General features: G+C 31.2%; 1 protein-coding gene and 1 non-coding gene across 24 annotated transcripts in view; one reads left to right on the top strand and one right to left on the bottom strand.

The window, feature by feature from the left end:
• Positions 1 to 13,723, top strand: part of ABI2 (abl interactor 2) — a 173,131-nt gene that overhangs the window by 90,191 nt on the left and 69,217 nt on the right. For 12 of the 23 annotated variants that reach the window (XM_037849023.1, XM_037849022.1, XM_037849008.1 and 9 more), the window contains exons 2-4: positions 1,842 to 2,009; positions 10,478 to 10,654; positions 12,246 to 12,263. In XM_037849023.1, coding sequence (XP_037704951.1) covers positions 1,842 to 2,009; positions 10,478 to 10,654; positions 12,246 to 12,263 — 363 coding nt within the window. The remainder of the gene's footprint in view (positions 1 to 1,841; positions 2,010 to 10,477; positions 10,655 to 12,245; positions 12,264 to 13,723) is intronic. The other 11 variants (XM_037849029.1, XM_037849028.1, XM_037849026.1 and 8 more) reach the window with 1 other exon arrangement.
• On the bottom strand, positions 36 to 162 carry LOC119545044. The gene has a single exon (XR_005219023.1). It is a non-coding gene; the product is annotated as a U6atac minor spliceosomal RNA (small nuclear RNA).

Below are 13,723 nucleotides of genomic sequence, written 5' to 3' on the forward strand. Positions count from 1 at the left end.
GTAAGTAGATTTTTCCTGTATACCCTTCTGTTGTCAAAAAATGATGGTTAGATGCTACGAAGTAGGTGGCAATGCCTTGACTGTATGTGTGTTGTGCAGGCGTGAGGGCTTCTTCCATCTTTGTCAAGGGGAGTACTAACCTTCTCTCCTTTCATATAACACTGCAAACCCTTTTAAAAAAACTTTCCTTTGTTTATATATTACAGTGTAATATATATTTGGTCATCATTTAGTACGAATGCATTATTTATATATTAAGTTTGCTTCTGTTACCTCATTAGTCTGCTCTGCAATTAAGAGAGCATGACATGGACCTAACACAGTTGAACCCCAAAGCAGTGCTGAATTTACTTTGCACTTCTTGGTTATCTGTTGGTTATACTAGAGGATCCAGATTATATTATGTTAACATGTTAATTTTGTGATTTAGTAAATATATTACTATGGAAAGTAAAAGTACAAAAACAAATTATTAGAGAGAACCACTGGTTCCCAGAGAATGTTAATGAGCTCCAGTTTGGGAAAAAGTGATCTAGCATTGCTCTTAAAGTTATTCTTAATAGATGTCATCTGATACATTAAAAAGCAAAAAATTCATGGCTCTTGTTGGTATTATCTGCTTAGGCTATCCTAGTATGGAAAATTTTGACAAATGTCAGCTAGAGTGGAAGAGTTGGGATTTTCTTGCCCTTAGCTGTAGGATAGCTGTGTTAAATTTTAAAAATAATTTTATGGCTATAATTTATAAGCATAATTCTAATTTTATATAAATATATAATTTTAATGGCAATATAATTTTAACACCTGTTGTGTGCTTCAGCAGTTATGAAATTTAAAATAGACATGGTTGTCCTAAATAGCTGCTGTGGAACTTCAGAATGTATGTTTTTTTGTTTTTGTTTTTGTTTGTTTTTAAGGGTATCTTCAACCAATTTAAATTTCATTTCAATTGCTAATGAATGCTTTGTTAAAACTGCTATTACTAAAGATTAAAATAGAAAAGAAGAAAATAAGCTAAGAGTGATTCTTAATTCTTTTCAAGTTAAAATAGTATTATTTGATTATAATAATCTCTGTAATTGTGGAAATCGAGAAACTGTTATCCAATTTGACGTGTAGTAAACGGTAGTTTGATTAAAGTTTTCTGGTTTAGAGGCTTGTGTGCTTTGTACTGAACCACAGAATCTTTTCTATAGAACTAGGACAAGAGGATGATGTTTGTCAGGTAGTAGCATAAAATACGTAACTACTTTACTGTTGCTTTGCTGTGTGGGCTTGGAAAATATCACTTAACCTCTTATTTCTTTGTAGTCTGTTTTTAAGTGGGGCTTATGATATTTGGCAATGTGTATTCCATAGTATACAACTTAAAATGCTTGGGAAGAAAGGGAAAAAAGTTCCCTTTCCCTTGTTTATCATTATTATTACTTTAATCAGACTTTGCTTTATAGCACATTTCACGTGTTAAAGTGAAAGGAAAAGAGGAATTCAGGAAAGCAGAAAACATATGCTATAATTTATATATTCAAAGAGTGTTACCTTTCTGAACTATATACTTGATGCAATTGCTTAAAATATCCATTCGATTTCATTTTGAAAATAATGGCTTTCGGGATATATTTGCATGTGTGCAAAGATGTATCCACTCATCATGAAAGTATTAGTGAAATCAGTTAATAGTTTGTTGCTGGGTCTACTTGATGCTAATAATTTATTTTCAGAACATTTTTGACTGTAGACTTCAGCAACAGAATAGATTTGATGAATATTTTTGTAGGTTAGATTGCTAGAAATGGATTATCTTTGAATAAAGAGTTGATTTTTTTTTTTTTTTTTCCTAGTCAGCAGATAAGCAGCGAGCCCTAGAAGAAACCAAAGCCTACACCACCCAGTCCTTAGCAAGTGTTGCCTATCTGATAAACACCTTGGCCAACAATGTCCTCCAGATGTTGGATATCCAGGCATCCCAGCTACGAAGAATGGAGTCTTCAATCAATCATATTTCACAAGTGAGACCACACTGGTTTTCTATTTTTGCCTAGAACAACACTTAATAATACTCACAGACAATCTATAAGGCTGGCAGCCTTTATTGTGAGTTAACTTACACATATGATTTGGAAAATACAAACTTAATATTAGATTGTTTTCTGGTTCTGTGTTTTTCTGGAGTGATAAGGAAATAAAATAATGAGCCTTTAGGTGAAAATTTTTATCTGGTTTCTTCCAACTTTTACCAAATTTCACACTTCTTTATATTTTTAAAAAGATATATGTGATAGCTTAGTGGCTTGGCTTGTGGTTTTTTGTTTTGTTTTGTTTTGTTTTTTCATGTTGATATGATCTGTTTATTGGTTTGCTAACATATCTCAGTAGTAGAAAGACCAAACTAACTGACTAGAAAGTGTTATGAATTTATCTTTATAAAGAACATTAGAAGGTAAATGTTATACTTCTAAAAGTCATGCTCATGAAAATACAGTAAAAGAGAGAAAAAATGGAAAAAGAAACCCTTTCCCCACTACCCAAGATTTTCGGTATTAATATTTTGGTACGTTTCCTTCTAATACTTTTTTCCTGTAAGTAGTACTTTAAATGAAGCTGTGGTTATATCATGTATAGAATTTTGGATTCTGCTTCTTAAACGTACCATTAAAATAAACATATTGTCATGATATGATAAGCTCTTCATAAACATTTTCAATGGCTGCATAATGTTGCATGTCATAGCTTTCATAACCATTCCTATATGTTGGGGCCATTTTAAATAACACTAATGAAATACAAATTTGATTGCAAAATGCATTTTTAAAACAATAAAAATGATAATGGTTTTGATTTGCCTCTTTTTGAAGAGATATTTGAATTTTTTTCTGTTTTAGTATAGTGATAGTGATCACCTGTTCTCAAAATGCTGCTGCAGTATTTTACTCCCATTTCTTCTTCAACAAATATACCTGCTCTGGACCCATCAACTTCAAAGTTAACTTTGTTACCAGGGTGACAACTAGCATAAAGGTGAAAGCACCCAGGGAAACATGATGTGGCTTTGACTTTCATTTCCCATTGAAGGAAGCAGTACAGACTTTAATATTGATACTCTTACTCATCAAAAATTATTACATGTTTTGGGATACTGATGGGTAAATAGCAATGAGTTGGACTTTTTTTGGACCAAAATGATTAGAACTCTTCTGGATTAAAATGAATTTTAAAATGTATATGTTATTGTTTTTTGGTATATCTTGAGAGTTCAGTATGCTTCTGAAATTGACTAATCTACCAATTTTTAGGAGTGCAAAGTTTAGTAAATCTGGATAATTAAATCAAAAAATAGTCCAGATAATTCAATCAGATGTAAAGGAAGTCTACTTTATATTTCTGTTGTTTAAGAATTCATCAGACTGATTCAGTGGAATTTTTTGTTATTTATTCTTAAATCTAAATTTGCCACTTTAAAGGTTTCTTCTCATGCCATCTAAATTTCTCTAAACATTGTATTATTTTTTGCTGCTTGTATTGTGTCTCTTAACTTAAAAAATATCAGTGAATTTTAATGAGATTGAAGTAAAACTTTAATCAGGAAATGCCTCCTAAAGGAAATAATCAGTGGCATTTTAAATGATGAAATAAATGAACTTGGTTTTCTATAGAGGGAGGGAGGTTGAAGATTGCTAATCTTATATAGAATTTCAAGGTCTGGTCTTTAAGGTCTTAAAATTTGTACATGTTTGAAATCTTGGCAAAAGACTCACAAAAGAAAACAACAAAAGAGCCAGCACAGAAAAGAAATGATATATTAAAGTTCCTAAAAAGGAGGGGCAACTTTTTATTAGTTTTTAGGGAAGGTAGGAAATATTGTGTTGGTAGAGGATAAAACAGGCAAATGGCAATGAAGGATAGCTATCATATATCTTTTCTGATTAGAATTCAGTGATTCTTTGGTAGAAAAGGTAGCAACCTCAAGTGGAAGATAAATACATTTAGAGTTACCCTAGATTTGTAAGTATATGTATGGACTCAGTTAATGAGAACATTTTCTTTTTGCGTATCAGATAAATTGATACTAAATGTGGTCTAATTAATGCTTCTTTTTTTAGCTATTCCAGTGGTTTAAGTAAAAATGGGAGATGAATGGATAGAGATTAGTAGGTTAGGAATAACAGAGGACAGAGCCAGAGCTGTCAAGAGTATGTTGAACCATCTTTATTTGGATTTGTGCCTGTTGGGAGTGTGGGAGGTAATACCTGGAGAGGTGGTGAATCTGCAATTCTAAAGCAATTATTAAATTTATACAAAATGTATCTTAGTGTATTTGGGTGAGGGATTGAGTAGAAGAAATGGGTTGATGGGGGCTGTAATCTAAGAGATAAAGTAATTTATTTTTTATTTTATATATTTTGTATATTTCAAGAATTGAAATTTTTTTCAATTATACTTAATGTACAGGTGAAGTCCTTTGTTTAAAAGTCAATTGAATATCAGAACTATTTGATGCTCTTTAGACTGGAAGATTATTCTGTAGTTTAAGGGAAAATGTTTTCTGTTTACAAAGCAAATAGTAAATTCTCTAAAAGAGGAATTGACAAACTTTTTTTGTATAGGGCCAGATGATAAATATTTTAAGCTTTTTGGGCCACGTACAGTCTATGTTGAGTATTATTTGTGTGTCTACTTGTTAGCAACCCCTTAAAAGTTAAAAACCATTCTTAGCTTTGGGGCTGTATACAAATAGGCTTTGTGCCAGATTTGGCCTTTGGATCTTCATTTGCCAACCCCTACTCCAAAATACTGTTTTTTAAAATGTTTGATGCTTAAATTTTATTTTGTTTTGTATTACTATTAAAGGTATTATTGTGCATCTACAGGGAGTAAGAGTGTTCTTGAGACCAGATTTTTTTGTAACTTGAGCAAAAATACTAGACTATGAAAATTTGTGTAGAGGATTGGGTTGAAGAAGCAAAGAAATGGAGGTTCAGTCAGCTCAAAGAAAAAATTACCTGTTTATTGGATTGGCCATAGGTGTCAAGAGTTGTCAAGTTTGTCTGGGAGAATTATTCAGGACCCTAGATATTAAATATCTGAGGTATTTTGTTTCTTTTCCCATCAGTATCCTTCTTCCTGTCTTGTGGGTAAGAACCTTATCACTTTTCAGCCTCGGTACTCAAGCTTTTTTTCTCCATTTTAGTGGAATTCAACACTGGGTAGAATTGGAGGGAGGAAGGGTCAGGTGGTCTTGGTTTTGTCCTGGCTCTTTTGCTAAATTGTGTGACATTTGACTTGTTTAAACTTAAGTTTTCTCATCTCTAAAATGATAGGGCTGAATAGATTTCTGCGCTGTCTTCCATCTTAAATTCTTTATTATCCTGTATCCTCACAAATGAGCTTGATTCATATTTCTTCCTTTTCTACTGGCTCTATAATCATAGCCCTCAACCCTCTTTTACTCAAATACAACTGAACTATCTCTCAAATCTGAGTATGGGAATTCCCTTGACTCTACCAATTATGCATCAGGAGGAAATACTCCAAAAAGAAAAGCAATAACCCATTCTCCTCTCTAAATGACAAACATTTTGAAACATAAGATAGAATTGATTAGAAATGTTAGTATCATACTGCTTTTGTCTTAAGGACAACATAGAACTAAGCAGTATGTGTACTAATTTACACTACATTCATAAGGCAGTATTAGTATAGGTTCTTGATGTGTTATTTTAGGAATGGTAAATTTTAAAGAAATTTCATCTCTAGCTTTGTTGCTGTTAGCCTTTCAATTCTTTGAAAGCTTGTGATTTTAAAACTAATGCAAATTTATGATCTTCAAACTGGAAGAGTTAAATTAACATTAAATATTTTTCAATAACAATTATCAGAGCAAATGCTTAATTTTTCTGAATACTTATATCAGCATACATAGTTATCTTTAAGTCAGTATAGCATTGTGTGTAAGGATGAATGCTGTTATTTACTGTGTCTGTGATTTTGTCAATTTTTGTTTCATTTAAAAAAAAAGTTGCCAGAACATTTTTCAAACTACAATCATGGTAAAATCAAAATATGTTCCAATTAATTAGTCAAGCAGTCTGGCCCTTCTGCATCTAAACCAGCCCCATCTCTTCTCTCAGCTAGTAAAAACAGTCAGTACTGTCTGTATTCAGTTCATCATGATTTAGAAATAAGAAGATCAAGGGTGGTCAAATAACTGTACCTCCCAACCTCCCAGCATAAAAACCTGCTCCTAGTACCCTCCCAATAGCAGATTAGGGTTTATTGGGCCAGGTATTGAAGTAATTAAATTAGCAGGTAGCAAGTAAAGGAACTAGAAAAGACTGATCATAAGATAATTCAAGAGCAGAAGTAATTCTTCTCAATAATTAGGTACTAAAAGGCAGTGGAAGGTCTGAAAGAGACCTGAGGAACTCACCGTGTAAGGTAACTTGTTTAAAAATTTTATATATATAGCCTTGTTTAAAAATTCCCACTTGTAAAATAGGGAAACACTAAGGTTATCAGCATATAATTATGCAGAGAATGAATACTTTATTCAGTTCCTAATTAATTTCATATATATAGTTTTTATATCACTATAAAAATGAATAACTGAAAATTACCCAGTTTGTTAGTAGCTAATTCGCTTTATGAAAGGTGCATAATTTGAAGCATATTTGAAATTTAAATCATTAAATGCTTGTTTGAGACTTTAGCTTACTAATAAAAAAAATTGAGACATATTTAAAAACACCCAACTTAGTTGAGTTAATCCACTGTAACTGTTTGATTGCAGATGTTTTCCCACACCGATGGGCAGCTAACTGAGGTAGTGCTATCCAGTACAGTCAACTCTCAATTGTCTGTGGTAACAATGCATGGATAATCCTAAAACAAATACTTTATACAGTACCTTCTGCTGTGTGGCCTGAGCATGTGCTTGGGTCCATGTGGGAGAGGGGCTCAGGCTTGCAGGGGAGCTGGAAATCAGTGTGATTATCTCAAGATTATACGAGGTACCCAAAGGAGCCTGGGGTTGGCAGTGCGTGGCTGAAGTGTCATTGTGGGGAGCCTGTAGCATGCAAGACCAGCTTGGCAATAACAGTGAGAAGATGAGAAACTAATGAGGAATTGGAGGGGAGGGATGTACAAACCTGCACAGTTACAGTGATATTCCTTGGTATGTTATGTTGCTAACAGAATCTTTAGCAAACAATAATAATTTTAATAGCAGTGTACTTGCATTAGTTTTAGTCTTAATTGTTTGCTAGCTGAACACATTTTTTACTTGTCACAGGTGAGTGCTATTATTGAGGTCCATTCTAAATAAGACTAAGTTTATGCCATATAATTAGTAACCTTAGAAATGCAGGATAAATTTGAAATAATTTTCTTACTATCAAAATCAATATTAATTACTATTAGTATCAATGTTGAACTTGTGCTTTCAGAATTTAACTTGAAACATTTTAGCATTGTAACCCTAAAGAATATTATGAAGGCAAAGGCAATGATTACTGAAAGCTATTAATTCAATTTAGGAAGAACACAATAGACATTTTTAATTAAAAGAAATTGTTCAAGGAGGTTTACTCAAGTTCTTTTAAATTTGATAGTTGGCTCTGAGTTGATGATTGTTGATACTGGGTGATAATACATGGAAGGTGTTTGTTGTATTATTCGGTCTAATTTGAATATGTTTATATTTTAAGGGAAAGCGCTAAAAAATTGAAGTAGGTGATTACTGAAAACTTATGACTCTTCTGGACCAAAACTTTCCTCTCCTCAAACTCAAAATGAAACCAAAGCTATTAAGTTAATGACACCAAATATTTTTGTTTGTCATGACTTGAGGGTGGGAGATCTTATAGGTATCCACTGAGTAGAGAGGCCAGGGATGGTTCACATCCTACAATGCATAGACAGCCCCCCACAACAAAGAATTATCTGACCTAAAATGTCAGTAGTGCCACTGTTGAGAAATTCTGCTTTAGTTTTTCTAAGAAGTATATATGATGTATATGTTCTTTTAAGGTAGAGAACCAGAAACATTAAACAGTCAAACTAAATTACTTTGTAAAAGATGCCTGCAATTTTTACTGATGTATGAGCAGCAATATCACGTTTTTCTGTGTAATTACTTCAGCAAATTCCTTTGAGTTCAGTGCTGGGAAAATTGTTACTTTCCTGATGAAGAGGTATATTTCTTTGTAACTCATTATGTTTCCATTTTGTCTTCTCTTTCAGAAAGTTTAGAGCCAAATTTTATGCTCTGTTAATAGCAACTGTCCCTTACTTATGCTTACAGTTCTGCTTTCTTTTCCTTTGCTATATTGGTCTTCCTTTTATCCTTACTGTAATCATCTATGCATTTGGGCTGTGTGTGTATATGAAGAGAATATATAAGTAATATGTAAATGCCACCAGATTCCCAGATCATATTACACCTCTGTATAGTCAAATGAACAGATTTCTAATTTATGTTTTAATGCTTTTTTAAAAAGTCTTATTTTTTTTCAAATAAACAATTAAAAAATATGTGCTTGCTGTAAAAATATTACTGTTTATTGGTACGAATAGTGAGTGGAAAGTTGCCTTACCCCTTCCATTCCCCAGAGATTTATTAATATTTCTAATATAGAAATGTGAAATTGATTTGAATTTATTTGCCATTAATTTGGAATTGTATTATGGTTGGTCAGGTTTGCATTCTTAAGGCTTTGTTTCTAAATAAGTTAAGTATGTTTCTAAAAACTAAGATTAAAAGCAATTTCTCTAGGGGATTACTTAAATAAAATACATTGGTCAGTCTTTGATTTGATGCTGGTTTAGATTTTTATTAGTTCTGAAACTTATAAATTCTGTAATTTCTTTGTTGGAGAGAAATAGGAAGCTTTGAATTTCTTTGTTTCCCTCCTACTTTAGGCAGTTTAGAAGGATAAACAATCAGCTTTCACATTTCTTAAAGTTGTATTTAATAATGTCATGATAATTATCATTTTTTCTTCCCATTATAATTGCCTGGTTCTTCTTTTAGAAAGGGGTGGTTGAAGTAGGATTGGGAAGAAGTTAGCAAAAAAAAGTCTTAATTAATGCTTGAACCAGAAATGGTGGTAAGAGATATGAACACATTTTAATGATGTGCTTTTTGAACTTTTTTGTCTATAACTCATGTTAAAAACTACATTTCACATTGCATTCAGTACACAATTCATATGTTTATTTATATACATAACAAGTATTCAATAAAAAATACCTTGTTATGTGTATACGCAGTTTGATATTTCTGTTAAACTTCATTTAAAATAATTGCAGGTTGTATTCATCCTGTTAAATTGCAACCTAAGTTTGAAAAATACTGTTTTTTTTTTTTGTATTGTTGTGGAGAAATTCACCCTGTTGTTAGCAAATAGAACAGAGTAAAAACACATTATCATTCTAGACTAAATCATGTTCTATGTGAGCATTTAATAAATCTAAATAAATGAATGAAATATTTTACAAACATGGTTGAAACCGTCTTGTGTTATTATCAAATATAAGCAGCTTTGCCCAAGCAAAGTTAAGTTTTTCTCTCAAAAATGACTCTCATTTTTAACACTAAATCTGTTTTAGCCCCCTCCCCTTTTTAATAAAAAGGTATTTAATAGAAATTACACTGTAGATTATTTTTAATGCAACAAGATTAATCACTAGGGCTTTTTTTTTATTATTATCATTAGGCTTTAATATATACAATTCAACTTATGCATCTTTTTTTTTTTTTAATTAAGTTCAGTTTTATTGAAATACATTCACACACCATACAATCATCCATGATATACAATCCACTGTCCACAGTATGGTAACATAGTTATGCGTTCATCACCACAGTCTATCTCTGAAGATTTTCCTTACATCAGAAAGAACCAGAACAAGAATAAAAAATCATTATATTTGGTTAAATCTTAACAGAGAAGGAAAAAATAGTATGCTTTAACCTAGGAATTGGCAAACTTTTCCTGTAAAGGACCTGTTAATAAATATTGTGGGTTTGGGGGCCTTGAACTCTCTTGCTGCTACTCATATCTGCCTTTGTAACACAAAAGTAGCCAAGTTAAGCAAAAGAGCGTGACTGTGTTCCAATACAGCTTTATTTTATGGACACTGAAATTTGGATTTCATATAGTTTTCACATGTTATGACATTCATTTTCTTTTTTTCTTTCTTTTTCTCCCAATCATTACAAAGTAGAAACATTACTTTTAGCTTGTGAGTTGTAAAAAATAACAGGTGGAGGGCAGACTTAGCTTGTGGATTGTGATTTGCCAACTTCTGCTTTAACCCAGCAATGCAGAAAGTCAGTAATTGAAAGAGGAGAAAATTTAGTAATTATAGTTGATAGTATAAACAGCAATATTAAATCTCTGGGCATTTATATTTTAATTTTTTTAGATATTATAAAGATATACATTTTTTTGTATTATGTTCGCATTATATTTTTCAGACAGTTGATATTCATAAAGAGAAAGTTGCAAGAAGAGAAATTGGTATTTTGACTACTAATAAAAACACGTCAAGGACACATAAGATTATTGCTCCAGCCAATCTTGAACGACCAGTTCGTTATATTAGGAAGCCAATTGATTATACAATTCTAGATGATATTGGACATGGAGTAAAGGTAAGTATAATTTTTTTGTCAAGCTTTTAAAAACAATAACCCATAATGGAACTAATTCTTTAGAAAATTGAGCTTTTATCTTTCCTTTCCTAGAGGACCAAATCTTGGCCCAGTTTTGCTTCTGAAAATTCCTATTATAACTGTTTTATCCCTCTTGTTTTTTCCTAGTGCTGTGTTCTCAAGTTATAAACCAATCATTTTTAAATGAGTTGCATTGGCTTAATCAGTTATGATAATACCTCATATAGATCTTGGTAAATAAGTATGGTGTAATCTTCATAATCTTTTAATGATTTCATATAACTGTTTAAAAAGGTATTTAGTATGTTACTAAAGTATTTACCTTATTTCAAATTCTTTAGCAAATTTTTGGCATTAGTTTTCAGAAAAAGCATATCTAAGTAAACATTCACTTTGAATTTTTCTAAAGGATTTTACCAACTTTTGGAGGTAAGAATAGTGTAGTGAATTAATGTTCCCAGTGCTTTTGATTTTATAGCTGTTATATATTTTGGCTAGTTTTTAAAATATATTTGAGTGCCTATTATGTATATAAAGTACTATAATCAAAACTGAGTCATATAAATTTCATTTAAATTGATGTTTGTACATAAGAAACTATTCAGAGCTTCAGCTAAGTATTGAGTTATTTAAAATTTGTATCTGATCAGTAATTTGAAAGGTGATTTCTCAAATGTAACTTTGAATAAATATGTATATTCCTGTAAGTGAAATTCAGCACACTGTACAGTTCTTGCAACTGATTTATTTTTTATAGTTTATTTAAATAAAAAACATACCCTACATTATTATGGTTGAAAATCAGTTGAACTCTAATTTTAATGTGGATCTGCTTAAAGAAAATATACAATATGTATTTATTTTTAAAATCTTTTATTCTTCCTCAGAGTTTTGATATAAGCACTGTTATCTGGAATTTATTATTTAATTTTATAATTGATACCTACATGCATTTAGATTGCTGTACTAATTAGAGCATATTAAAATAGGATGTGTAATTGGATAGATCATTAATAACTGAAATTTATTCTAATTTGGGAAAATCTTTTGAGATTTATTCAAGGCTAACTCCTCAACTGCTAATGGAATATTTTGGGATACTGTCAAGAGCTAATGCCAAAAAGGCACTTAGAATATAAAATATCATATTTGTGCTTGCTTATTATTTATATAATAAAAAGGAGATCTCTCCCCCTCACCCCCCTCATCCCACCCTGTTCTTGTTTAATCCTCAGAGTAAAATGTTATTTTTTGGGACTGTGTTGTTCCTTCATTGTTTGGACTTTTAGCGTTTAAGAATGACTAATCTGAAGACATCTTTAATGAAATACATTTTTAAAATAAAACAGTGTCTTAAATAATTTCATCATAAAAAAACTGTTCATTATACATTCTGCTTTAATCACTCTTTCTATGATCTACTGAAACATTATTTTGTTAATGCTGAATGCTTAACTTGTTTTTTCTTTTTTTTTTTTTTTTTTCCTTTCTCTTCACATCCTGAAGTTCCGACTAACCTTTCAATGCTTTTTTTCCTTACCTCTTTTATTTGCTCCATTTATGCATTAAGTGGTTGCTTAGATTTAAGGTAAGAGATTCCAGGGCTGGATTTCCATTCTTTGTTATTACATAGAATATTACTTATGGGGAGTAAGAGATATTTGGTACTTGACCTTTTGAAGTTAACAATTTATTATTTTATTTTTGTCATGCAACTTTATGGTGTGTCTTCATGTTCCATGAGGGCAGATATTTTTGTCTGTTTGTTCATTATTATATCCTTTGTACTAGAATAGTGCTTGACACTCATTAGATGCTCAGTTAAATATTCATTGAATGAATGATTATTTTACAATGGTAATATATTGTGTGAAATCAAAGTACAAGTTACCCTATTATAAAATCTTAGGAAATAAAATTAGTTGGATTCTTGTGAATGTAGAAATTTTTTTATGTATTGGAGAGACAACTAATGTGCTTGTTTAACCCTCCACCTGTGTAATAGCCTTTTATTCTATAAATGGTGTGCTTTATTATACATCTTGTGGCTAGTATGTCATTATCTCTTGACTTAATGAATATAGAGAAATTAAGAAGCAAAATATATTCATTGTTATGTTTTTTTTAAGTTGCAGTGTCACATAATTTGCAAAAAGTCTTTTTTTCTAATTTCTTTGTAAAATATATATTTCAGTATCCACTTCCTTTAAGAGTTTTTTAAGCAGAGAATTAGATACAAAATATCAAAGGGTCACAGTAGTGTTTAGCAACATACAAGTTAAGAATTAGAGGTAATATTTCCTTTTGTGTTTTTTTTTTTTTTTTCCCAGTAACATTTCAGTTTTTTGGAGAGTTAATGGTAAAACAATCAACTGTATTCAAGAAGCCTGTTAAATAGATCTTAATGAAATTGCTTTCATTATACTTAGTATGCATTTCCTCTCTGTTCTTTTTTCCTTAGCCGAATTTTATAATATATAAAAAAAAAATTCTTCACCTAACTGATATAAGAAATGACCATGTCAACACAACAATGTAAAACATCAAAACTCTGACAAATAACACTTTTTTTAAAAGTTTTATAAACTTTTTATTTTTGAAATGCAAAAATAATACAAACTCCTTACAGAACTCCCAACATACCACTATCCTCCCAGATACCTAGATCCACCAAGTTTAACATTCTGCCACAATTGCCATATCATTCTGTCTATCAGTCTGTCAGTTCATCCATCTATTGTGCTCCTTGAAAACCTAATACCTCCATGTGCCTTTCCTTAAGTGCAGTTATCAAGTTCAAGAAATTTAACATTGATATAAAGCTTATAGTCTATATTCCAGTTTTTATGTCCTAGTAATGTCCTTTTGAGCCTTCCCTCCTCCCTTGTAATATCCTGTCCAGGAACATGTATTGCCTTTAATTGTCATTGTATCTTTAGTTGCTCTTTTTTTTTTTTTTTTTGTTTTTCTTTTGTGAGAACATATATACAACATTAACTTTCCAAAATCAACCACTCCAGGCCTACCATCATCACCTTCCATTACTAA

Source organism: Choloepus didactylus, chromosome 9 (genome assembly GCF_015220235.1).
Source record: "Choloepus didactylus isolate mChoDid1 chromosome 9, mChoDid1.pri, whole genome shotgun sequence".
NCBI lineage: Eukaryota > Metazoa > Chordata > Mammalia > Pilosa > Megalonychidae > Choloepus > Choloepus didactylus.